We start from the raw sequence: 24,356 nt of genomic DNA, 5'->3' as shown, positions 1-24,356 counted from the left end.
AAAAAAGGGTAAAAAATTTCTTCAATGTGTCATACAATCGAATAACCCTTTCTGACATTAATCATTAATTCTATTATAGGTATTATACTGAAATGTCTGGGTTAATTCCATATTAAATTGTAAAATTTCATTGTGCATTGCTGAATTCCACTAAACTAAATATAAATAATTGCAAGATAAAAAGAACTTTTTATATACTTACAACTTTTTTAAATTTTCTGTTGAATCATATAAACTTGACTTGACTAGCTTAAACGATCAAAAAAAATTGTACTTGACAGAAATAATACTGAAATGTCATTTTGACATTTCATATAGATTTCCATAGTAACGCACGTAGGGTATATTAATAATTTAGTTGCTAGGACCGCAGACCCCTAGCAACCAATAATGGTGTCGAAATAACTTTTCATACAAAACAGAATTAACTGAAAATGAATTCAATTCTACTTAAAGATGGCTAAAAGTTTCAAATGTCTAGCTAGTCGGGAAGTTAGTTAAAAATCGATTGCAAGATTTGTACTGGATAAACAACCACCGGACAAATAAGAATACGACCTAATGAAAACGTTGTAAAAAACATATATTTTCCTCAAAATCAAGGCTTTAAAATTAAAATGAGAATTTCTGCAAGGTTTTTTGAGTTATTTCCCTATTGAAATATGGTATCGAATTATGATTCTGCACGTCTAGTAAAGAAACATTTAACATCAAAACCAGTGTCATACTATCAATGACATTAATATGGACGAAGCATCTGGAAAAAAAATGACACTCACTTTTTTGTCGGGTCTGCCGAATGGCATAATCTGTTCTAACGCCATTGCAATAAAGGTGAAATTGCTATAAATCCTCGATGCTTCATGTCGGGTCTGCCGAATGGTTCGGTTCGAACGGGTTCGCTCAAACGAACATTGATACTAGAAACACTATTCTAACGCCATTACAATAAAGGTGATATTGCTATAAATTCCCGATGCGTGATATCGCATAATGGATATTGCGTGACGTCTACCTATGCACGTGCGAATGTTACGTTTGAATTTACTTGCTAGCTACTGTACTGAGTGCGTCGTCCATTAATAATGTCATTGCATACTATCACCTGCTTAGAGCGATGTAATTTTTGCAAATATGTATATACCTACATACACTAATTTAAGCGCGCTGAATTCGATGCCAAATGGTATCACAGTCAAGACGGTATTTTGTTACAACGTTTTTCTTAGCTCGTATTCTTATTTGTCTGGTGGTTCTTTGTTCTGTACAAATCTTGCAATCGATTTTTTACTAACTTCCCGACTAGCTAGACTTTTGAAACTTTTATAATATATCAGAACACGATGCCAATGCATTCTTTTAATACTTTTAGCCATCTTTAAGTAGAATTGAATTCATTTTCAGTTAATTCTGTTTTGTATGAAAAGTTATTTCGACACCATTATTGGTTGCTGGGGGTCTGGGGTCCTAGCAACTAAATTATTAATATATTATACGTGCGTTACTATGTAAATCAATATGACATGTCAAAATGACATTTCAGTATTATTTCTATCAAGTACAAACTTTTTTGATTCACCAGAAGATTTAAAAACGTTATATATAAAAAGTTCTTTTTATCTTGTAATTTTTGCTCAGTATACCGTATAAACGTATAACCAAAAAAAGACATTGTCTACGAACATTTTCACACACGGTTATACGTTTGAGTTGCGCGCGCCGCTCAACGTTCCGCCGAACACGCCTACCCTGTCAAGTCCTGTAAATATGGCCGTTCTAAGACTTTATTTTAGTTAGTCAGTAGCACCCGCCAGATTTTATTAACCCCGCCGCCTCGCGCGACTTAATAATATTAAATAATAAATTATTATGAATAAATTTTTTTAATGGACCCCCCCCCCCCCTACCATTATCCAGTGACCGCGCCAGTATCACTTGAGTCATATTGTATCAATCACGTCCTGTCACAGGAGTAAGAGAAAGAGAAAATGTGTATCTCCGCGCTTTAAACTGAGGCGTAGTCCCTTTTTCCATCGTGCAGTAGGCTATTTGCATAGTAAGATATGATTAGTGTAAAGTAAGTAGGTACCTACCCAAAAGATGACCAAAACGATGAGTTCATATGCCCATCAATCAAAATTAATTCTACGTTCAAATATTTTTTCAGATCAATATTCCGAGGCTTCCAACGTCCCATTGGTGGGCATCCACAAGCGAATCAAGATGGCAGACCCTAGCGACGAATCCATGCCCATCGGGGATGCGAACTCGCCTGAGAAAAAATACCACGGCAACATATACGTTGAAAGGTCCCCGATGAGAGGGGACAACAGTCAACCTTTGAAGACTGTTCCTGATTCTCCTAGAAGTACGTCCAGTATGGACTGCGAGGGCATGGCGACACCGACTGATTTACCAAGGTATAATCTTACCAGTGATTTGTCTCATATTTTAATGGGTAAAGGCAGAGAAGAGGTTAACAAGATAAAAATATGAAAGCTGGTCGACATGGACGAAGGGTTTGAAGCCGGTTCCGGCTTATCCCTTTATGACGGCGTCCTTAAATAATACCAATATTGAATGCGCGTTTCATTTACTTGACAAATTTTAATACATATTATGGATACACAGACGTATTATACATATTTGTTTGTCTCATATTTCTCCACACTCGAGATTTAATGTATGAAAACACCAATTTATAGTGGACTGTATTGGCGGCTGGGGTTACTGCAACCCCACATGTGAAAAGAATGTAGTGAGTGTGGAGTAACAGATAAACGATAGACTGACACTTTCCCCGAAGACCGTATCCCAGGATGTGCATGTAAAATTATTTTATGGCACATCTATAAGAGGTCATACCTCGTCAGAGTTTGATTTGACATTTGAGCAGATGTTGCATCGTTAACATTCTGTTTAATACTGACTTGACAATCCACTGCATTTCACCAATATGTATGAAGCTCTTGTTGTATAGGGCTCGAGGGTAAGAGGGTAGTAATGATATAATTGATTCAAATACATACTGTCGTTGAATACCTGATATTATGATTTACAGAGTACCCAAAATCTACTTTGGAACACGCACCCACAAACAGCTGGAACAGGTGGTGAAGGAGCTGAGGAAGACGACTTACTCGGCAACCCTGAAGATGTCCATCCTGGCCGGGAGGGACCACACCTGCATCAGGGACGAGTTCCGTAGCATCAAGAAATCCATCACCGATCAGTGCAAGGCACTTCTGGATGGAACTGCGGTAAGATTGTTAATTTTTTTTTGTATTATAACCACAGAACAGATAATAAATAGAATACCGATAGGCTATGTTCAATACGCCACATGTTGATGCAGGGTTTTGAATGTGTGAGTGTCCTACAAAAATGAAACACCCATTATGCACGTGCAATAGTGTGTGTAATACACCAATATTAAATGAGCGTAAATGCATAAACCGAGAGCAGTTTTCAGTATTCGACGTATAACGTATTCTTGACACATGTTTAAATTTATTCCGTATTCTTCCTTACTCGAGATCGGTTGCCTGCTTCTCCTTACCCGGTATTTCAGTTCCCAATATTTCTGAGTTTCCTGATTATAACATTGACCGTAATTTCAGAACATTTTTGATAGAATAGAATTATTAACTATAGAAGAATTAGTATTCTCCGTGTTGGCAGCATTGTATGCATTCTTTGTAAATGCGTATGGTGCGTTTGCTTTGATTATTTACTCGCGCATCTATTTTTTATTTGCGATTTGTTTCTAATGTAAGGTTTTTTTTTATCTCAGTGCAGCCCTGATAGAAAAATCGCAGAGCATAACTGTGAAGTTTGCTACAAATAATGTTAATAACCTATTTATCATCTTCAGCAATAGACTGGAGGGATTTTACACTTTGTGATTGAAATAACCGAATCAATCAAAAGTCATGAAATGGAATCAACAGAAAGTTTATGTTCACATTCCAGTGACTCCTTTCACATGACTCTGAAGTATGTATATGAATGACATAATAAAGAGAATCGTTCACTCATCTTTTTCTTCTTCCAATGTTCCAGAATAAGGATGCCGTCAATCCGCCTGGCGGTGTGAACTTCGCCATCGAAGAACAGGGATCGGGCTGCAAGTTCCTGGACAACAAGGATGCCATGACGAAGAATTTCTCGCCCGTCGGGATTTGGGATGTGAATGAGTTTGTCGCGTTGGGAAAGGAGAGAGGAGCCTGTCCATACTACGCCGCCAGGACTCTGGCTGACGATGCCGATATCATCTTCTGCCCGTACAACTATCTTGTCAATCCGCTGATCAGGAAAAATGTGAGGACCCAAATCTCCCCCTTGTATGCCCACCTAGTCACAATGTATCCGTAACAAAGAATTATGTGAATAAACCAAGAGCAATTCACCCAAGATTGTTGATTTTTGTTTAAAAACTGTTTAATTTTTTTTTAACAGATGTCCATAGGCGCCGAAGGTGATATCATCATAATTGACGAGGCACACAACATCGAAGATGTCTGCAGAGACTCCGCGTCGGTTGACTTGGAGCTAGACCACATCAAACTGGCCATGGAGGTAAGCCATTATAAATATTTACAAATCGAGTCTGTCCAAGTATATCGTCTCTGTTCTGGCAGAACACACTAACTGGAGAATACTAGTTTTGAGTAATTTGACTTTGAAGTTGTTAAATGTTTGAAATGGTCTATCATGTGAGTTTATCAAGTAATCATAAAAAGGATGACTTTAAAATAAAGACCATTTTATTTATTAAGAAAGTTTCCAGACGGTAAAGATTGAAATAAGGAACATTTTGGTATAACTACCTCAATATGTCATTTTTTCGAATTAGTGTCTTCTGCCAGAACAGTGACGATATATTGTCATTAAACACACATAATTCGGACCTTAGAAACATACTTATTCGAGACGGAGACTGATTGGGTAGCAAAACTGATTGTTTTAAACCTTTTTTGATCCATGCGTGCAGTCTTGCAAAATTCACGATAATACGTGTTTAAATTTGCATTTTATCGTTATAATTGCAACAATACGTACTACCGTATAAAAACATGGTTTAATGATGTTGTTTAATTTTACCTAGACTAATGCGTTACGATTGTCAAATTTCTAATAATTTTTCCTTCCTTCTGACTAAACAGTAGATATAGCAATCACTTGCTCACTTGCGATGTTTACCAGTAGCGAAGGGTGGAGGTAGGCTGTTAAGATCTGCCATAAATAGTGCACATTAAACTTTGTTAGCCACACGTACATATCTGTTTTTATTGACCTAAGAAAGCAATTTTCAGATGGTGTTGGTTAGTTTTTTAAAATCAATTAAACACTGCCTTACCCACACCATAATAGTTTTGGTATACTTTGGGCGATACTACAAAATTGTGCATACTTTTTCATTTCACTTATTTGATTTCGTTCGTATGTATTCTTAATCCAACGAAATCAAATATTATTATGTACACATATTGTTGTTTCATTTTTTTTAAATCCATTAAGCCCTGCCTAACCAAACTATAATAGATAAAAAATTATTATTCTATCTATAAAATATAATGTTATGTATGATTTAATTGCATGATTTTAGATATTTTAAAGAAACACTAGGTCACTGATATTAAAATATATAATAATATACAAATAAATTATCACGAACATGTATCAACTTACCTATGAAACGTAATACCATCTTCTTGCTTATCAGTACGGCTACCATATTTTAATACAACACACAGAACCATCTTTCCTACTGAATTAACTAAAAATATTTACCACTGACTTTATGTTTAACACAAAAAATAGCAACACGAGCTACGACGCTACGTGAAGCGATTCACCACGATTTGTCGGCGATACTTTTGGAAACTAACTTAAACATATGTAGACCTTTTATCTTACTCTAGCGCGTGTTGCAGAGATTATAAGGGTGCCGAATACTTTCTCACTCGCACTCATAGATCGTTTTTGTTCAGGCCTTGGTTTAATTGAATTTTTAAAACTAATCAATGCCGTCTGTAAGTTGTAGGCTTATTTCAATGAAATCAAATACTTATGACTGACAAAGATTAGTGTGCACTATTTATGGCTGATCTTAACAGCCTACCTCCACCCTTTGCCACTGATGTTTACACTGTATGATGTCACTAATTTATTTATCTTTTACAGAATCTGAACTTTCTGCAGATGCCTTCGAGGAAATTGGAGACTGTCGAAGACCACGCGACTATGCAAAAAAACAAGATGGCGTATGCATTCCTTGAGTCTTATTTAACAAAATGGAGTGACTGGTGAGTATAAACCATCGTCATTTTTAGTAATTATCATCACTGATTTAGTATTCTAATACTGTCTAAATAAGATGTGTGTTGTCATGCAAAATTCACGCCTTCACCATACTGCCTGCTCTGGGCTGCCATAAAGCTTTTTACTGTGGTCCACTGAAAACCTAGTCTATGTATTATTAGGATATGCTAGGAATACATTACCGCATACATAATACATACCGCGTGGCTTAAGCGTTGGACTATAACACCGTGGGTCCCAGATTCGAATCCTGGGTCTGGCAAGTAAGTACACATATTGTTTTTCAATTTGTGTGTGAATCAGGGTATGGACCTAATAAGTTGAGCAAGTGGCTGACATCCATTTCTTGTAAAAATAAAATCTGTTAATACGAACCTCTACTCTGTGGAGGCCCATATGATCCTATTAGGATCGGACATGGAATACATTTCGCATATTTCAATTAGCCAGTGGACGTCTAGTGCATACCAACCAAGGTCTTCGGAAGTTGCTCCTAACGTTTCTTACGCCACGGTATACGCCTGCAGAACTGGTGTAGAGACATGGTGGGTGGTGAAAAGAAAGGCAAGTCGGTGGGTCGCTAAAAAATATTACATGGATGGCCAATTACTTATAAGCAAGGTGTCCTTTTTTTTTTTAATATTCACCCAGCAGGACTCGAATCTACAGCCATTAAATTCGCACCAATGTGCTTTACCTGTTGAACCATGTATGTTTAATAGCTTTTACATCTTGAAACCCTTAAGCTGAGAATCATATTTTTTTTAAAAGGATTTTTTTTCTAAAGCGTTTTCTTTTTTTTGTTTTTTTATAGGTTTGAAAATCACATAGGCCTATTTCAAAAGACATCTGAAAATGAATCAAACCACGTAATGAGTGGTTACGACGTGGCCCTTTCGCTCAAGAATCATCAAATCGGTTATCAACATTGTCGAGGTAAACAGTTTCATTTTTATTGATTCGGAAGTTTTGAACACTACATTCATTATCGACAGCCTAGGTCGGTTCATTGCAATGTACGTATCAACTGAAAAGACTTGGATGGCCAAATCTGAGATAGCTGGGCTGTCAGCTGTCTTAGAGTGGGATTTAAGAATGCTCAGTCAAAGCATTTGGAAACCTGCAGTACTGACTCGTCCAGGATGGAGAATACTTCTACAGGATACCAAAACCTGCCAAGGGTTGTAGTGCAAAAATGATAATAATTTGTATCCATGTACCACCACCACAGTAAAGAAACGTGTGATTGAACACGAGAGGGCATACCGACTTAAACATTACACGATGTCGGCAATTGCCGAGCACTCGATGGATACAGGACACAAATTTGACTTTGAAACCAAGATATTGGGTCGGAATAAAAGATATTTCGCACGATTGGTAAAGGAGGCCATTGAAATCCATAGAAACCCTGAAAATATTAATAGGGATGATGGATTACGGTTAAAAACGTCATGGCTTCCGGCACTATCAGCAAAATCCAATATTCGAGCCGGTATCCCTGGTCGTAACGATTGACAGATTACGCTGAGTTTGCTCTTAGCTAATCGGATTCCTTTTGACATTCTTAGAGCAACGTTTACATTCACATACCTACACTACATTTTCATCATAAAACATATTATCATCTCTTGATAATCGCCTCTGCAACGAGCCCGAAACGTCGAGTAAAGAAGGAAGAAGGACACACGGTGGAAACCCAAAAATCTACTACGATAACAATATAATATATTAAATTATACCAGGTCGTTGTTAGTAGATAGCTCTCTTCTTGGTCATTTCCTCATGGCTGAAGATCATGACCATGATGAAATTCTGTCATCTTTAAGTGACCAAGACTTTCCACCCCTCTCGATCTCTCAGGGTAGAGTGAAGGCTGCCGCCGAAGCTCTTCCTCTGATTCATCTTCCTAGGAGACTGCTCAAAACCACCACTCTTTCCAGGTTATTCGATTTGCGCCAAACAATATGTCTTATAAACTGAAACTGCAGAATGCGTCTCAAACATATTATCGTGAGCTGTTCCTTTATCTGGAGTCTCTGGATGATCGACTCATTCGCCACATTTCGATCATCAATTGCTTTCCGCTCCCTTGCCCTCAGGGTCCATGGCTCGACACTATACAAAAATATGGAGAACATTAATTTTTGCACAAGCATCTAGGAAATTCAAATTCCCCAATACTTCAGTATAGTGCTAAAACGTGTCATCGCATTTTTCGCAATCTGTGTGCACCGTCTTATCTCTGCTTCACATCCGCCTTTTCCGCCAATCATCATCATCATCAGCCTGTATCTATCCACTGCTGGATGAAAGTCTCTCCAAGCTGATTCCACTTCTCTCGGTCCTTTGCGTTGCGTTGCAGAAATTTATAATTTCATCGATCCCACTGGGTGACTAGATTTGTCCAACGATTGTCCCTTCTTTGAGCCATGTGTCCAGCCCATTTCCATTTGAGGCCTTTAGCTAACTCTATTTCACTAATGGTCGATCCCAAATATACAAACTCATACACTGTTTCTGGGTTTTGGTTTATACTTGCTGTTAGTAGAAAATTAGCCTGATCTATAACCATTAACTTGGTCTTATTCCTATGAATAAGGACGCCTTATTTGCGGCTCACTTCCTCTGCTCGGTGTAGCAGCTCTGCGAGTTCTCTTTCAACAGCAGCAATTAGCATAGTGTCATATTATTATACTTTTTTATGTTTCAGATTTCAAAGACCTTGCCAGGGATCTGTTGAATGAGTTAAAAAAACTACGGCAAGACAAAGACAGAAAGAAATCCAAAAGCAGAACGATATCGTCCCCGACTGCGGTGTTACTCGAACTGATGATCTTTTTATATGGTAAAGGCTTTTATTCATTATTTGGTATTGAACTTCTTGGGGATACCATGTCAAAGAATCAATAGTGTATTGATAAATTGTTCTTTTGTTTTTGTTTCAGGCAATCTTTTTAGAAATAACTGTGGGAACCTCGACGACTACGTGGGCCTTCTTAACAAATCGACAACCCTGAAAGCGATGAATAACACAGGAGATATGTGGCTTGGAAAAAATATGAAAAGGGAAGTTGTAAGTTGAATAAATGCAATTGTAACATAAGATAAGTATTTGATCATCACAAGGCTTCTCGATGAATCTCTTTGCTTCCTGCTGGTCTTTTTGCATCACAGATCAATGATTTGGCGGGGATCCATTTCGAATAATATATCCTTAATAATTTATTACATATACCAGGCACATTCCCCATACCTAGACACTCTGCACTTTGAGTTTAACGATGAACACCTAGCCAGCAGTTTTAACTATGAGTGCTCATCTATGAGTTATTGCGACTCGTCGCATTTACGCATGACAATCGAATGCGTGTGGCCTAACTAACAGTCTGAATTAATGGGATCGTTAGTGTCCGTTTGTGTTGTCTGCACTGTTTTGTCTTTTAGTCATGCCGCATCAGAATATTAAAGCAAACATTGGATGCCACAGATGATTGCACCAATAAGTGCCACAAATCTTCCAATGACAGACCTTGCATGTCGTAGATTGTAGAATAATGCCTTAGAGAGGGTGAAGCCAGCCTGTTGAGAAGACTCCGGTTTTAATTGACCATGCAGAATCCCAGAACCTGCCAGAGATATTAGAAGATATCTAATGGCAGAATTTCAAGATATCCAGTTGAATACTGTTTATTAAAAAAATTACCTTTATCACAATATGTGGCTAGCTATTGGGACCGACTCCGTGGCTGGCTCACTGACTGAGTGTTTGACTGACTGACTGACTGAATGGTCGGCAATTATAAAATGGTAGAGAACCCTCGTCCGAGGCAATCAGTGCAATGCCTGACTGTGAGGAACACGTGACTGTGTGACTGCTCGCCGTCGGTGTCACCGTATCCGGAAATTTTTACGTAAACAGTTCACCGCAGGACACTTATTCGTGCGTCGCAGTATATGAAACATGAGTTCGTGTAACATTTAATCAAATGACGAGTTCGTCGTTGAACATTTCACCGTGGAGTATATTTCGATACCACAATTCAATAGGGGAACAACTCAAAATTTAAAGGTTTTGAGTTATGAATTCTGCTTCTCTTTATAATTCAGCAAAAAAAATAGTCAAAAATGTCTTCAATGTGTCATAAAATCGAATAACCCTTTCTGAGATTAATTAGTAATTTCGTTATATAATCAAATTTATTGGTTAATTCCTTATTAAAATGTATAATTTCGTTGTGTATTGATGAATTCCACTAAATTAAATATAAAAAAACATACACTTTCTACGAAATCAAGGCTTTAAAATTAAAATGAGAATTACTGCAAAAAATTCAAACGCCATTATCTTGGAACAAGGTTTTATGAGTTGTTCCCCTATTGAAGTGGGTTATGGATTTGTACGTATGCTACAACATGTGGCGAATTTTATGAGATGTCTTTACTAGGTTAGGTTAGGGTTAATCTAATTGGAACAGTACTATTTGCAAACTATCGCCGCATTTTGTAAGATACGTATAAATCTATTCCACGGTGAAATGTTCAACGAAGAACTCATCATTTGATAAAATGTTATACGAACTCATGTTTCACGTACTGCGACACACGAATAAGTGTCCCACGATGAACTGCATACATACAACTTACATGTAACCCGGTGTCACAGCTAACAATCATTATTATGGAAACCAAAATCAGAAGACAAATACAAGAAATGTTACTTCGCGTCAGTCGCGTGACTATTAGCCAGCTTTATCGTAATTAGGTAGCGTAGAGGTAGTAAAATTAGTAACGCTTATTAGCCACAATCCGATGGATGGCTTAAGTCTCACCCGGGATTATATTTTTTTCAATTTTTTTTGTAATAGGTATACTTCTGAATTGTTTCTGAATTATGTATCGATCGATTCTATATTATAAATAGAAAAAATTACAAGCAGAATACTATGATTAATTTATTTTTAATCTCTATAATGGAATAAACTGTATTTCTTCAAATTATCATTAAAAAACAATTTTTTTAAAGTCTAAGGCCATCCGCTCACACAGAAACTAAGATCTGATGAACTGGTTCATGATGGAACTCATAAACTGGCCAGTGACTGATGCCTCGCACACGGCACTACTGAAACCTAATAATCTCATAACCTCAAACTGTCAAACCCATTGTCTTTCCTACTTCATTCTAAGCTTTTTCTGTAATTTCTTTACGGGAATATTCTGGCAGCGTGTAATTATACAGGCAGGAGTATTTCTCAACATCTGCCACTTATTTTAAATTAAAAATCGGTTCACCCAATCTTTAATTTTTGACGTCTTGTTATTGTTTGTTTAGTTCAGTTCAGTGCTACCAATTTTGGTAAGAAAATATGATTTTTCATCGAATCTACGGATATTGGTACCACTGTTTTATGGGTGACTGGAAACTGAGAGACTAGGAGACTAGCGTGTCGCGTCTCTTCGGTTTCGGTCGTGGACGTTTTGAAACTGAAAGATTCCAGTCTTGCCGTTAACAAGCCGCCATTGAAATACATTAGCCAGATACTGGAGTTTCAGTCTCGTCTTTTTTGAGTATTCACGTGAGCGGATGGCCTTAGTTTTACATACTAAAGTAAAAGCGATATGTCTGAAAAACAGAAAAAATATCATTTCGTGACTTTATTTCCAGGTGGATAAGCTAACATTGAAGATGTCATGCATGAATCCAGCACTGGTATTTGGGCATGTGAGTGAAGAGGCTCGCTGCGTGACGCTGGCATCCGGTACTCTGGCGCCCATCAAAAGTTTCGCTGCCGAGTTGGGAGCACTCTTTCCCAGAACTGCGCAGGCTGGGCACATTATTAATCCGAAGCAGGTGAACAATTGAATACGTGTATTAATTAAGGCGCTAAGTACCAAAAAAATAAAAACTGACATTTTTATAAAAAAATGTTCTACATATCAACGCCAATAATGTCAACTATGGTCGAAGTGCCTCAAGCAAGTCAAAAAAACACAGCAAAATATTTAAATCTGGCGACGTTGTAAGTCCGTTGGCGTATTTTATTTATAATGGTGTAACTAACACTGCAGTGGTCAACGGTATTCAATATAAAATGGCTGACGACGGTGTGTTGATACTCGCGAGTTCTTAATTCCTAAAATTATGGAAGTGCCGAGATTGCTTCACACTGTAAAAACACATTTTTCAAAAGGTCTGGTTCATGCAATTATACTGCACTGACTCAGTATTTTGTAACCACAGGCAATACTACTTTTTGGTACTTAGAGCCTTAATTAATACACATATTCAATTGTCAAATTTACCAATTATTGCAGTCACAATTATTGATTTGTTTGCTACGGTAACTGTTTTCTTCGGACTCATTTAACAATATTTAAAAATGGCATACTGCTCTCTCTTCATCGCAGACATTACACAAGCAGTTGAAATCAGATATAGTTCCGAACAGCCATTCGCCAATTGACAACCAGAAAAAAATGATTTATCAGAGTTGCCAAACATACTATAGTTATAGTATTAGCAACTATAGGCATCAGTGGCGAAGGGTTGAGGTAGGCTGTTAAGATCAACCATACATAGTGCATATTAAACTTTGTCAATCGTACATTGAAATAAGACTACAATTATTTATAGATGGTGTTAGTTAGTTTTTAAAATTCAATCAAGCCCTGCGAAAACCAACCCATTATAGGTATGTAATAGTTAAAAAATACTCGTATATCTAAAATTATACAATTATATCATACATAACTTTGGATATTTTATAGATAGAATAATATTTTTTATCTTTTATAGTTTGGTTTAGGCAGGGCTTAATGAATTTTAAAAAATGTACCAACAATTTGTGTAAATATGTATTCTTAATCCAATGAAAACAAATAAATATGAATGAAAAAGTGTGCACAATTTTGTCGTATCGCACAAAATATACCAAAACTATTATGGTTTCGTTTAGGCAGGATTTAAATGATTTAACCAACACCATTTGTAAATTGTAGTTATAGTTCAATAAAAGCAAAAATGGGTACGTATGACAAACAATCTTTAATGTGCAGTATTTATGGCAGACCTTACCGCCTACCTCCACCCTTCGTTACTGATAGGCATACCATATTAGCATAAACTTCTTTAGTTTTGACACAAAAGAGTCGGATCATCGCCGAGTGAAAGAAAGCGATGCAATTGGCTTGATGTAAATGAAGTCGGGAATAGAAACTGTATCAAATTCGCCCGGTGTAATTCATCCGCACTAGAAGAAATTGCGTCTGCACATGATCATGGTTAAATTGTTCCACTGTATTTAAATATACTTCCGCATTGACCACTTTGGTTTTTCCATGGTCGGAGAATTGCAATATATTGTACATATTACTACGACACGTGTTTGGTTTCAGGTGTGGGTTGGGAGCCTGAATAGCGGCCCAAGTGGTCACCCCATGAAGTGCACTTACCAGTTCACCAGTTCGCCCGAGTGGCAGGACGACCTCGGCGAACTCATTCTGTGGACATGTTCCAATGTCCCGCACGGTGTCCTTTGCTTCCTGCCGTCCTATAGACTTATGGAAATATTGGAAATGAGGTAAGATGTGAATTATATAGTTTGAACATAAACATTGAATAAAATTAAATTCTAATTAAAAAAAACTAACTTGGCTTCATGTCGTTTTGCATTCCAAATTCATTTATAGTAAAATTCGCTCTAGTATCACTCGCATCTATCAAATACTGCAAGCATTTTAACATAATTTTAGATTCACTCAGTCAATTTTATGAATTATTAAATGTATAGATATTTGTGGTCAAAGTAAACCTTGAACTTAAATCTGTTATGAATGAATGGTTTGTTATATTAATACTTACTACATATCAGTAGCGAAGGGTGATTTTTGGAAAGAGGTAGGCTGTGGAGATCTGAGAAAAAGAGCACAATTATGAGGTATACTTACGAGAAATAAGAAGATAATACGATATTACTATTAATGAATATGAAGACACACTAATTCAATGAAACTACAAAAACTCACTGACAACATAAAATTGAGCTGTGAGTTTTTATTATGTACTTTCCTAAACATTTACACATTCCAAAAATCATTTTATGTTTATTTATTTTTAAAAATAATCTGATAAAATTTCGCAGAAATTGTTTTTTTACAATATCTTATTATTAATTATTTTATACAAAGCTGCAGTCATGACGACAATATTATGCGCAAAGGTTTTAGGCTCTGCGATAAGTGCCTACCATATTTCATACGATTCGATAGACTGACTGAGGTTATGTAACATAAAGTCCTTACGAAAAAAATTCACAATTCCTTCACACATAATCCGATATTATTGTCTAGACCAGGGTTTCCCAAACTATGTTCCGCCAAACCTGAATAGGTGTTCCGCGACCATTTGGAAAGGTTTTATACACTGCAACACATTTAAAGATCTTCTACTAAGTAGAAGTAAAATAAATAAAACTAAAATAATTAAAGAATCTTATAGAGGGGGCCCGGCGTGAGAGATCGACCAGCCAAGCGAGATAAACACACGTCATCACAAACATGCACTAATAGTAAAAAATGTCGTCAAGCATACTAACATTTAATAATATGTGGTTTTGCCATACTTACAATTTTTGATTATTGTCGATATTTGACATACCCATAATTATGCATATCAACATAAAAGTGGGTGTATTAAAAATACAAAAAATCGCTAAAAAATACCCTTAATTTTACCTCGAACACCATTTGGAATATGCAACTGTAGATCGTCACATTGCCTTTAACCTTAACGATAAGTAGGGTGCGAAGTGTTCCATTACAGAAAAAGTTTGGGAAACCCTGGTCTAGACAGATGGTCCGCTGTGGTATATTTTTTTAAACCTTGTCAGATTGTTTTGTAATCTCTATAATACATTCCTACATATACGACATCTGTCGTTGGCAAATTAAATTATTTTTATAGAATATGAAATAATCAAGTGATTATATAAATATGTCAATATGCAATTAACAAATATTTTTCTTATAAGGTAGGCTTTAAATAATCGCCAGGTATGGAGTCTTCGCCACTGCTACATATTATATTGACCATTTAGAGCACGGAACATATCCAATTTGAACCGGAACCAAAATTTTTATAGTCGATATACTAACGTAGTTGCCTTTTAACTATTTTTTCAGATGGAATATAACTGGATTGTGGGGTAAACTGGAAAGGTGCAAATCAGTATTCACGGAAAGTCACACTACCAGAGATCACGAGCAAAAAATGAATGTTAGTATAGATTCCTCACTAAATTGGAGCTCAATGACCATTCACATCATGACGAGACTGGACAATTTATTATTCTTTTTTTTACATCTCATGTCAATGATAAACCTATTAACACAGATATTCATTACGAAAAATGTAAAATAACATTTAATTAAAAAGGAATCAATACAAATATTAAATTAATATGAATTCTACGTCGACATAGAGGTGCATAAATGATTAATTACAGGTAACAGAAAGATAATCAGTGTGACCTTTGTTGCTGCTTGTTTGAAACAAGCTGTTGGATTCTTGGTTCCAATGACGTTACTGCAACACGGAGGGCCGTTTGTATTTCAAGCTGACTACGGTACTTGGTTTTAATCGCCGTACCTGATGAGAATGTCTTTTCACACATATCGCACCCTCGCAACTAAACTGCCACAATCCAAAAAACGTCAAACAAAGAAAATCAGCTTTGAAGTTTTTACCTTTCGCATTTTTGTACTGTGTTTTTGAAATATGTTTAGATATTGAATGAAGTTTTGACTTGAATTTGATGACTTAGAGATATGAAATTTTCGGTACATATACTATGAACGATAGACAATGAAACGTAGTAATTAACTCAAAACACGTAAATTTGGACTTGTGGCGGTTTAGTTGCGAGGGTGCGATATATGTAGTTGTAAATGGAATCAAAATTTTTAAGGCCTTTTCAGTCAACACTCGGTAGGTACTCATTTCTAACATAAAGCCAAAAATGAGATCTTGATACAGACGAGTAGAATTTACTTTTGAGACCATCGTCAGATGATAGATCAATAATTAGGCTTTCTTTAATGATATCAGTGTCTCGATATTTGCATTTTATTTTATCCCAAGCAGCAAACTTTATTCAATTTATTTCTTCACATTAAATATCGACCGTGTTTAGGAAAAAGGGCGTAACCCACACAGAACAAATTTTACAGAAGAGGCAGAAAACGTTTTTTGAATGATTTTGGTTCAATATTAATAAAAATAAAATAGGCACAGACTGGGTGTATGATGATTGATGATTTGGTGTAATATCTTTACGATCTATTAATAATTAAAAAAGTTATTACAGAAAAATCTTTTAAATTGAGGGTAAATGCTTTTTTCCTTAAATTAAAACTTAATTAAAGCTCAATTAAAACCTGAATTTAGATAATAAATCGGCATTTGCGGCTTACTTCCGCACTTTACTTTAAAGGACGTGTATTTAGTTGTATGTTTTGTTAATATCCAATAAAAGCACTTTTCGAAAAATCGAGGGTTACGCCCTTTTTCCTAAACACAGTCGATATGAACTGATGACGTAATAAGGCTAAAATTGCAAAAAAATATTATAAGAATATAGGTATGTACTGAAACTTTTTAACAAATACGAAAATTGCAAATATTTTCAAATTATTCTGCGGACCACCAAAATTCTCTCACGGGCCACGGGTGGTCCGCGGATCACCGGTTGGGGACCGCTGTTGTAATCTATCTATTAGCATCATATTAATAATGTACCGCACATTCACCCTTTCTGCATCTTGCATAAGCAGCGAGTCGGTATAAGATTATGATATTTTAAATATTTGATTTCACTTCAAGATGTCACATAAGAGTATGCGTACTATATCTCAATATTATGTAAGATTATTGGATTAGTATTGGTGGAAGCAACTTCAGCATTACTTGAGTTACGTAATGTAAATCTTATTTATCCAATGACATTAATATGGACGAAGCATCTGGGAATTAAAATGACACACACTTTTTTGTCGGGTCTGCCGAATGGCATAATCTGTTCTAACGCCATTACAATAAAGGTGATATTGCTATAAATTCCCGATGCTTTTTGTTGGGTCTGCCGGACGGTCCGGTTCGAACGGGTTCGCTCAAATGAACATTGACACTAGAAACACTGTTCTAACGCCATTACAATAAAGGTGATATTGCTATAAATTCCCGATGAGTGATATTGCATAATGGAAATTGCGTGACGTCTACCTATACATGTGCGAATGTCACTGTGCGTGAATTTACTTACTAGCTACTGTATTGAATGCATTGTCCATTAATAATGTCATTGTATGTATCTGTCCAAAGCAGCTTCCCTCCAGCTTAGAACACAGTCAAATCCATCTTGTACAAAGTCAACCTGATCTTCCTTTACATTCCGGCTTCCCGAATGTTAGTTTTTTTGTCACGAGTGACTTATCCATCCTATGTACACGGTGTAGCCATCTAAGGCAGGTCAATTTGTCAACAATAATGTAGGGGCACATAGTACAAAGTTTACAGCCTGTTAGTATTTCAAATGCCGTCAACGTCACATTTTAAATATTAACCTGGCAATGCACTTTGGTTATATATTATATATCTACGTACAAACAAATATCTCTAATTGTTATCATTGTATTCTTATGTTCCAGGACTTCTATGAATGTGTTGGAGACGATGATGGTGCTCTTTTGTTTGCGGTGTTTCGTGGGAAAGTTTCCGAAGGAATGGATTTCAAAGATCATCAGGCGAGAGCCGTCATTACAGTAAGGAAATTAAAATACACGGCATTAATATGTAATTGTAAGCCAGCTCGCACACCTAAACTCGTTTCGACTGCAACATGTTGAATGTGTCGATGCGATTTTGTTGGTATTCATAAAACACACGTTATCTAATGGACCTTCACACACTACTGGAATGCTACATTTTAGATTGAAACAAACATCTGGTGTCGCTAGCAACAAATTTCATGGGACTCGCATCACATGTCACTCGTCCTCTGCGTTGCAGTTATACATGCGCACACGCTACGAGTCAGTCATTTATAATTCAAAGTATCTCATACTTACTCGCGTTCAAGGATTAAAAAATATATGATTATACAAGGAGTGACCACTCCAAATGATTTCTACGGTACCAATACATAATAATCACTGTTTCGGCGTCCGTTGGCATGTTTGTGCGATGACGTTTAAATTTTGTTGACGTCTTTGACATTTCAAGAGGTTGCTCGCATCACTGTCGCTAGACGCCTATGTGCGCAACCGACTACGCAACATGAAGGCGACATTTGTACAAGGTTTGATTTATGGCTGTGTCGCAGACAAGACGAGTTTAGATGTGCGAGCCGGCTAAATGTCACCAATATCTAATCTTGTCATATGTCACGGACTGTTCTGAATATATATCTTTATTGAATGGAAAAGAACGAACCTTGATATAAAAATATATTAACACATTCGCAGACACGTGTTAGCCAATACATGTTAGTGATATTATGACACAATGAAATTATTGTATTAAGAATGTTTTACTTACTATTTTTAACTTTTCGATTTAAATACATATAATAGAAATGAAGTCTTAAGATATGACATTATCTATTGGAAATATGTTCGCACCGTGACACAAGTATACAGGGAACATATTGTTTTAATCCAAAATACGACTTCTATAAACGTCGTGTCGTATTCCATTCTACAGTAGAGGATGTCAGTGGACGTCCTGTCATATCACATCTCACAGAATACGACGTTTATAATAGACATTGTGTGCACAAACGTGTTTTAAACTATCATAAAATTAGTACACATACACAAATATCATGCAAAATACAGAAAGTATGCAAGTCATTGCACACTCCGATAATACCGAATATACTTCACTATTTAGTCTCAGGTTCGAATCCTGGGTCTGGCAAGTACACATATTGTTTTTCAATTTGTGTGTGAGTCAGGGTATGGACCTAATAGGTTGAGCAAGTGGCTGACATCCATTTCTCGTAAAAAACAAAATCTGTCAATACAATCCTCTACTCTGTGGAGGCCCATACGATCCTATAAGGATCGGACATAGTCGAATTAATTTTAATTAATAAAATTTTAAGGTATCCACTGATATTTCATTTAACAAAATACAATATGCATTTTAAAATGACAATGCCTACAACAATTATTTTTTAAGGTATTAATATATTTTATGTTGTCGTGAAATATTAATTTCTTGGATGAGAAAAGACATAGTTTCATAATAACATAATATACTACATCTTCCCTACAAAGTTTATAGATTATTATGATTTCGCTGCCAAAGATAGGCCTAATCGTTAATTTTATACTGCTATATGGCATCTGGCCTTTAACCAAACCATTTATGATTTAATCGATTAGGTTTATTGATATTTTAACTATAGTGATTATTGAACATATATAATTTAGAAAAACACTTTCTGAGAGAGTATATTATAACCAATAGAAAAAATCTTTTTTTGAAAAAAGTAAGGCCGGGATCGAACCCTGCATCTCCCGGGTATGCGCCCCATCCGTCGCATTTAACCAATATGCTACGGCGTGACATACTAATTGCGACAAATTTTAACTATTGGTCAATTTTAATACCTACTCATCAGCGCTCTTCCAAATCAAGCTACTTTGGCAATCGATTTTTGTTTCTTAAATCAAAGTAGGTAACTATTTACTATTACTTCGATTACTAACCGACGTCGTGGAATTTCTCCAATATTTTTTAGATGTAACTACTTGCACTTGCTAATAATTTATAATTAACTATTTCTTTTATTCAACGAATAATTCACAAGATTTAAGAATATATCATTCTGATTATTGAACATATATAATTTAGAAAAACACTTATATATGTTCAATAATCAGAATGATATATTCTTAAATCTTGTGAATTATTCGTTGAATAAAAGAAATGGTTAATTATAGTGACTATATTGGAATTGATTTCAGGTAGGAATACCATTCCCGAATGTCCGAGACGTACTTGTCGACAGTAAAAAGAGCTACAATGACAAGTATGAGAAAGGGCGTAACTTACTGTCGGGGAAGGATTGGTACGAAATACAAGCTTTCAGGTTAGAGAGAAACTACTATTATGAGGAACTAATTAGGTATAAAATGCAGTATTAGAATTCAAAATGTGACTTCAACATTTGAAACATTAACAGGCCTCAGACAAGGAGATCCACTGGCCCCATTACTTTTCAAAATATAGCATTATACTCCGTTTACATGTGCATGGATTTACTGCTCACAGTACGTATTATTCTCTTGAGGGGGATCAGCACCACACTCGCCGGTGTCAATCTGACACCACCGCAGAGATCCGAGGACGTTCTTTACAGGAAGACTGTTAGCGATATTGTTACAAGACCGTATATGCGGCATGGCAGGCAAGGTGGACGGCATCCCCAAGGGGTGGCACACTTACCGTTTCTTTCTAGACCACCAAACTAGAAGACTCCAACCTTCGCACTGGATTAGCCAGTTCCTCGCCCGCCATGGCAACTTTGCCGCCAAACTCCACGAGAGGCCGGAATGAAAATACTAGACTAAGTATTTGTGGATCTAGAGAAAAATGCCAGCACACTACGACTCACTGTTCATGTGGTAAAAACCAAATATATGTTTGTATACAGAGGGCCGGATAGACTTTATGATGCTTTTAGGCCACACAACAATTGTGTGTACTTGGAACTCTTTATTAACAGTGAGACACCATTAAAGGAGGAGGAGGAGGTAAATTGTGCGAGGCACCAAGTGTCGCTTTGATCTAATGAAGGCGCTATGTGTCAAGGCAGGAGGACAGGTGGAGGTTTTAAATCTTTCAATCGTTGTTTTACTTTTTTAGAGCTCTGAACCAGGCTTTAGGAAGATGCATTCGCCATAGGAACGACTGGGGTGCCGTCATAATGGTGGACTCTCGCTTCAGTATCCACAAGAACAAAGAGCAGATTTCGAAATGGGTCCGAGACTTTGTGAGTACATATTTACTGACCGATATATTAATTCCTAAAAGCTCAGATACACATATTGATTTATACTTTTTCTTAGTCTAATTCTTTTCTTAGTCGACTGTGTGAGCAACAATTTTTTGAGGAAAACTGCATTTTTGAGGAGTACACCGATGACCACTTTCTTTCAATCATATCTGATCCTAATAAGGTCATATGGGCCTCCACAGAGTGGAGATTTGTATTAACAATTTTGTTTTTACGAGAAATAGATGTCAGTCACTTGCTCAACCTATTAGGTCCATACTCCTTAGTTAGAAGCAGACTTGAGAGTTGGTCTATCATTTGGGCCCCGCATCAGTTGAAGTACGGCCTTATGGTGGAGAGTCCAAAAGAAATTTTTGAGACTGCTTTACTTTCGGCTGTATGGATATTATCCGTAGCTCTATCCGACTGACTTTTTCTTAGGTATGCTTACATACTGTAGCTTAAAATTTAGAAGGGATCTTTATTTGCTACATATTTTTTCAGACTTATACGCGGCGTAAATGTGAACTCTGCCATTCTTGGTGGTGTTAGCTTGTGTGTCTCTGATAATTACCTTAGGAATCGAGGGCATCTGTTGTTTGTTCTCCCAAGGTTCAGAACTAACCTGCTATTAGTGATGCCAATTGGTAGGGCAATAACCATGTTTAATGAAATTGCTTCGGATATTGATATATTCCACTTACGTGAGGTGAATTTAGGCGGATGTTGTTTTATAAGTTTTTTAGATAGGGTCTATTGATAGTTCACCCTGTGTGCTTCCATCTACTTTTATTTTTGTTGCTTTATTTTATTTCTTTTCTTATTTTGTTTCTTATCTTATTACTTATTGTATTATTAAGTCACACCTCTTTGTATTTTTATTTTAAAAATTGGTAACACTTATTTTATGTCATGTCATGAACGCTTTGAATTTGTAATTTGTTGTGTTCATTATATGTAAAATAAATAAATTTGATTTGATTTGATACTCTGACTCATACACTGAAAAACATAATGTGTACTTGCCAGACCCAGGATTCTAACCTGGGACCCACGATGCTATAGGCCGACGCTTAAACCGCACGGCCATCGTGACTGTCACCGATGACCACACTCATTGTAAACATTTGTAATGGCAGCCAACTAAAAGCTACTTTCCTCCCCAATAAAATCACACACATCTTCTCCAAATCGCCCCTAATAAAATTGTAATTATTTTAATAAATTAGGTTTAATTAATATTTAAAGTAAGTAATAATTACTTACTTTAAATATTAATTAAACCTAATTTATTAAAATTAAATTATTTAATATAAGTCTAGAGGACAAGATATCCAACATGGCGATTAAAATGGCTGCCGTCTAATAATATTTTTTTTTCATCATTCATTCGTTTTTATATATTTTAAATAAAGATGAGAATTGGCTCCTGATGAGAGAGTGTAGTATGTAAATGCGAAAGCGTACATTTACAGTTCTTCCAAATCATCTATGGCAATATGTCAGCGTATAATTGATATCTCTTCGTAAATATATTATGCAATAGTCAGCGTATATTTCTGTGCAAGATAATATAAAAACTTGCATATGAACATTGTTATTTTTTACTTTTCAGCTAGGAAATAATCACCACAACTGGGAAAGTTTTACAAGGGGGCCAAACAGTTTGGTGAAATTTATAGAAGAAATGAAAAGAACGCAACCAGATACGAGCAAAATGGCAGTGAAAATTTAATTTACGTATAATTTTATATCTTAAAAATGATGTAAATGTTTACATGTAAATTGTACGTAAAACATTTCACCGTACCACAGTTTGTCGTGAGCTTTCTTATCGGAAAAAGATGACAGTTTACTATACGGTCTCCAATTTTATTAGATTCAATTTTCATAGCTGATTTTGGTAAAATTCACGAATTCAAGAATGAAAACCTAACCTAACCTAACAAAGAATCCAGTATATCGACTATTTTCAAAATTTGTTTACTGCTGGCTTCCTGTAGATTGTAAACTAACAAGAACCGTGTTTTAGTTATGCGTCAATTACATTGAGCTGTTTGTTGGCGAATTTAAAAGAAGGCGATTCACCTACTGCGATTGTGATGATGACACACAAAACTTTCCATTCGCTGAGAAGCCAACAAACTAGCGACTATTTTGACAGAACGTAGTTCCTTTTTTACCGGGAGGTCGCTACTACGCTCTACTGCGCAGACGCAGTAGGCCCACACGCCGGCGTGTAGCGTGTAAAATTGACCGGATTTCAACTTTTCTCAGTAGATTGTTTACAATCTGCTTGTTAGCTTGTTCGATGATGACATGGGCGACTTTACAGGCAGATTGTAAATTCGCCAACAAGCAGCTCGTAAAGTACCTCAATGTCATTGACGCATTAGACAAAAATTTTATGACAGTACTATACTACCCAAAGAGGTTGGACGGCCTTTAATATACGGCCATATATTTCCGATACAACATTTCACAGTGAAGTGTGATACGGCGAACTGCATACGTACAAGTTTCCGGACACGGATGTAAATATGGGGAGAATTTTTTTTATGATGATTTGAAACTAGTGATACATACTTACCTACTTAATTCTTAATTTTGTTTAAACAAAATAAATAGGTTGTACGTTATTTAAAAGTACCTATGGTATTGCATTATTTATAGATGCCCTCATGATGAACCTGTGATAGAACGTCCGTTTCGGCAAGTGACATGCTATGAAAATTTGACTATAATGTGATTATGACATGAGGCGTCTAATTCCAAAAAGCGATAAGTCCACATTTGGTCAAAATTGAGAAAAAAATACGCACGTATTCTTTGTATAATTATTTTTTTTCGTAGGGTTTTGTCGCGTTTTGTAATTGATCTATAAATTCCAAAACGTGACAAAACCCTACGAGTCTCGATCTATTACAAAAAGCGCCAAGTCCGTGTTTCATATTATTTAAAGCATGGTTG

The 24,356-nt window shown here is 36.2% G+C and overlaps 1 protein-coding gene across 2 annotated transcripts in view; it reads left to right on the top strand.

Annotated features, from left to right (window-relative positions):
* The window catches only part of LOC147069781 (Fanconi anemia group J protein homolog), a 215,940-nt gene extending 192,688 nt beyond the window's left edge, over positions 1-23,252 (top strand). For both annotated transcript variants that reach the window (XM_085950539.1, XM_085950537.1), the window contains 15 exons: positions 2,168-2,420; positions 3,062-3,260; positions 4,063-4,320; positions 4,459-4,578; positions 6,187-6,308; positions 7,139-7,260; positions 9,038-9,172; positions 9,273-9,400; positions 11,993-12,178; positions 13,723-13,907; positions 15,508-15,601; positions 18,031-18,144; positions 20,356-20,480; positions 21,257-21,383; positions 23,002-23,252. In XM_085950539.1, coding sequence (XP_085806665.1) covers positions 2,168-2,420; positions 3,062-3,260; positions 4,063-4,320; positions 4,459-4,578; positions 6,187-6,308; positions 7,139-7,260; positions 9,038-9,172; positions 9,273-9,400; positions 11,993-12,178; positions 13,723-13,907; positions 15,508-15,601; positions 18,031-18,144; positions 20,356-20,480; positions 21,257-21,383; positions 23,002-23,121 — 2,288 coding nt within the window. In that variant the 3' untranslated portion in view covers positions 23,122-23,252. The remainder of the gene's footprint in view (positions 1-2,167; positions 2,421-3,061; positions 3,261-4,062; positions 4,321-4,458; positions 4,579-6,186; positions 6,309-7,138; positions 7,261-9,037; positions 9,173-9,272; positions 9,401-11,992; positions 12,179-13,722; positions 13,908-15,507; positions 15,602-18,030; positions 18,145-20,355; positions 20,481-21,256; positions 21,384-23,001) is intronic.
* The last annotated feature ends 1,104 nt before the right edge of the window (positions 23,253-24,356 follow it).

The sequence above is a fragment of the Rhyacophila brunnea genome, unplaced genomic scaffold (assembly GCF_057557595.1).
Source record: "Rhyacophila brunnea isolate RB1 unplaced genomic scaffold, BYU_Rbru_1.0 scaffold_23, whole genome shotgun sequence".
NCBI classification, from domain to species: Eukaryota; Metazoa; Arthropoda; class Insecta; order Trichoptera; family Rhyacophilidae; genus Rhyacophila; species Rhyacophila brunnea.
The sequence above is the reverse complement of the archived record's forward strand: the minus strand, read 5'-3'. Positions and strand labels throughout refer to the sequence as shown.